The 2,846-nt window shown below is 41.3% G+C and overlaps 1 protein-coding gene across 1 annotated transcript; it reads right to left on the bottom strand.

The window, feature by feature from the left end:
* Positions 1-611: 611 nt before the first annotated feature.
* Positions 612-1,441, bottom strand: LOC120967064 (uncharacterized). The gene is made up of 5 exons (XM_073502009.1): positions 1,373-1,441; positions 1,163-1,291; positions 975-1,087; positions 816-891; positions 612-728 (listed from the first exon to the last, which is right to left on the bottom strand). Exons 1-5 carry the CDS (start codon positions 1,439-1,441, stop codon positions 612-614), a joined length of 504 nt encoding a protein of 167 aa, XP_073358110.1.
* Positions 1,442-2,846: the final 1,405 nt, after the last annotated feature.

Genomic DNA, 2,846 nt, shown 5'->3' with positions numbered 1-2,846 from the left:
AGAGCCAACGAGCTGACATGACTAATTTTGATCAGTGTAATATTACATTTACGCTTGATATATTTACTTATCTACCATGACTAATTTTCATAATCATGTGATGAGGGGGGATTACCGGGAGATTATGCAAGATGATGACATGCAGATAGCTAAGGCAGAAGGCTAAGCTTGGTAGAGTTTTAAAAAAGTAAAGATTGTGAAAATTTTAATATGAAACTTACGAGAGCGGTTGAAGAGAAAAATAGACTATTATAAAAAATTGGAGAACGAGAAAAATATTAAGCAAGAACACTTGATAAGTGAAGCCGTGCAATATACAATTATAAAAGTTTGGAGAACGAGAAAAATATTAAGCAAGAACAATTGATAAGTGAAGCCAAAACTTTATTGGCACGACCAAATTGTCTTCTCCGAGCAAATTGTATGACCGAATTGTCTGATACGAGCGAATTGTCTGACAGACACATACACATGTATGTGTCACAATATTCGAGATGCCCTGTTTATTACATAAAAATGATAGAACACCTAAGATAATCATGCCGTCAAAACCTTCGACCGGACTAAATCCAAACCACTAAAACTTCAATCTTGCATGCCGCATCAATTCTTCAGGCGCGCCTTTTCCTTGCGATTTCGCGAATTTTGTTCTTCACACACTCCATCGTGTTCGAAGGTGACATAATCAACTCCGCGACGAAACGTCTTCTCCTTGCGTCAACGGTGGCCTACAAAAAATGACATAAACGTTACATGAACTGAAGTTGCTACACGACCATAGTAGCTAGTCTACAAACGTAAAAATAACAGCATACCTGTGAAAAATCGCGGGTCATTCGGTCCCCGTCCCAATGTTCTAGACATTCTGTGACAAAAAGGCCACAAGAGTTCCTGGTACATATGCAAACATTAGCGGTGGGCAATACGAACATGTGTGTTGTTGTTTGAATGTGCATGATGTCATATTAACTCACCCATCCTCTTGCTCGGGCATGTCATACTCCTTGATAGGCCACTTACTTACGCCTGGATATTTCCCTGGTGTAAAAAGATTTGCTAGGTGCATATCGTGTGCTATAGCCATTCGCTATAAAGAGGATAGTGTTAAAGAATAATCATAAACAACATGTAAGACCAGTGGTACAAATGTTGGTTATATTACCAGTGCTTTCACAGTCTTTTCTGTCAGGTCCAGAGGATAGAGCGAATCGAGAACTTGGAATTCTTGCTTGATCAAGTGCATGACCACGGTCATCCAGTGGGCATTGTCGATATTCAACGCGATATACGTCTACAGTGCAAAAAACCATTGTGGATCAAACGAAATACTTGATGAAATGTCCTGTAGTGAAGAATTACAAACATAACGTACCTTATCACGCACAGTATACTCGTTCGTGACTCTATTAACTGCTCCAGCTTTGGACAGAGCACTATCCATGTTGCAGCTCGACGACAATGGATCATCTCGTGCGATAGCACGATCTACAAGGAATTTGGACCTCCACGCTGGACAGAGGTAACGATCATCCGCGCAGCTCCAAATGTCCCATATAAGCATCAATTACCTTCATAGAATATCAGGGCATTACATGTTGAAAGTTGAGACATAGATTATTGAGAATTTTAATAACAGGACATGCAAGTAGTACTTACATCGTCCGACAGCCATCTGTGAGTTAGTACCGGTCGAATCCTTTCGGAAGTCAGAGATATGCCACGGCCTTCACTGTAATAAAATTTCTTCCCCTTATTTTTCTTGGTGCTAGCAGCTAACTCGACAAATGAAACAGCTGCATCAATTATTTCCGGCGTCAACTCATCTGCCACAACCTCCGGCTCATGATTTTCAGAAAACAGAGCTGCATGAAATAATATGAACGTCAACAATGGTTATCATATGCATTCGTAGCATATAACAAAATAAGAAAGTTAGTTACGATACCTCTAGTAGCAGTAGAAGTACCGGAGGGTTTCTGACCACGGTTGGGACGCCTGCTGGGCTTGTCAAGTGCGTAGGGGGATTCAAATTTCTTAGGAACGGTCCTCTTGCGCTTACCGGACATAACTTCCTCATCCTTATCGATTGTTGCACCCTTTTTTCCATTCGCCTTAGCCATGAACTTGCTGACAGAAGATGGACAAATGTCTATGTCCGATGAAGGTGCTTGAGTAGAAGTACCAACGACCCAAGGGTTTTCGAGTGTAGCGCCGCATTCATCATTACTCCTAATAGGTGAAGCTTCCTTGTGTCCATTCATCTTCGGTGGGGTTTTCTATTTGGCAAACAAAATCGTGTGAACATTTCAGCACGTAAATAAATTAAAGGAGAAAATTATAGACAGAAATATATATACATAGTACCTCAAGTATGGTTTTATGGTTGGGAACCACTTCATCAGGCTGCGTCATGTCAATGACAGGCTCTCCGCGTGAGTCTATGTCATCCTTGTACACGAATTCCTTCTTTTCATATGGACCGTTCTCGAACGAATCCAGTTCTTCATCCACATCAATGTCCGCGGATGGCACGGCAGCAGCCGGCTTGTACATGACACCTGATTTGTTCAACTTCTCCAACAACCTTTGCAATAGAAATATAAATTTAGTAATTCTAGCATGGTTTAAAACAGAAAACATACTATAAACTATAAAGTTTGGGCGTGACACCTCAGCAACTTGATCAGGGATTTGCCTCATCTCGTGTGTATGAAGTCCATGCACCGCTTCATTTGAAGCTCCATCAAATCTTCCGACATTGGGGCTGTCGTCGACTTCTTTGCGTTTCCATTTGCAGGCTTGGTTTTTGGCTTCATGGTAGGCGCATTATTTGAGATGTTGGGCTC

Source organism: Aegilops tauschii, chromosome 6 (genome assembly GCF_002575655.3).
Source record: "Aegilops tauschii subsp. strangulata cultivar AL8/78 chromosome 6, Aet v6.0, whole genome shotgun sequence".
Taxonomy (NCBI): Eukaryota; Viridiplantae; Streptophyta; class Magnoliopsida; order Poales; family Poaceae; genus Aegilops; species Aegilops tauschii.
Note: the sequence above shows the minus strand (reverse complement) of the source record. Positions and strands in the feature narration are given on the sequence as shown.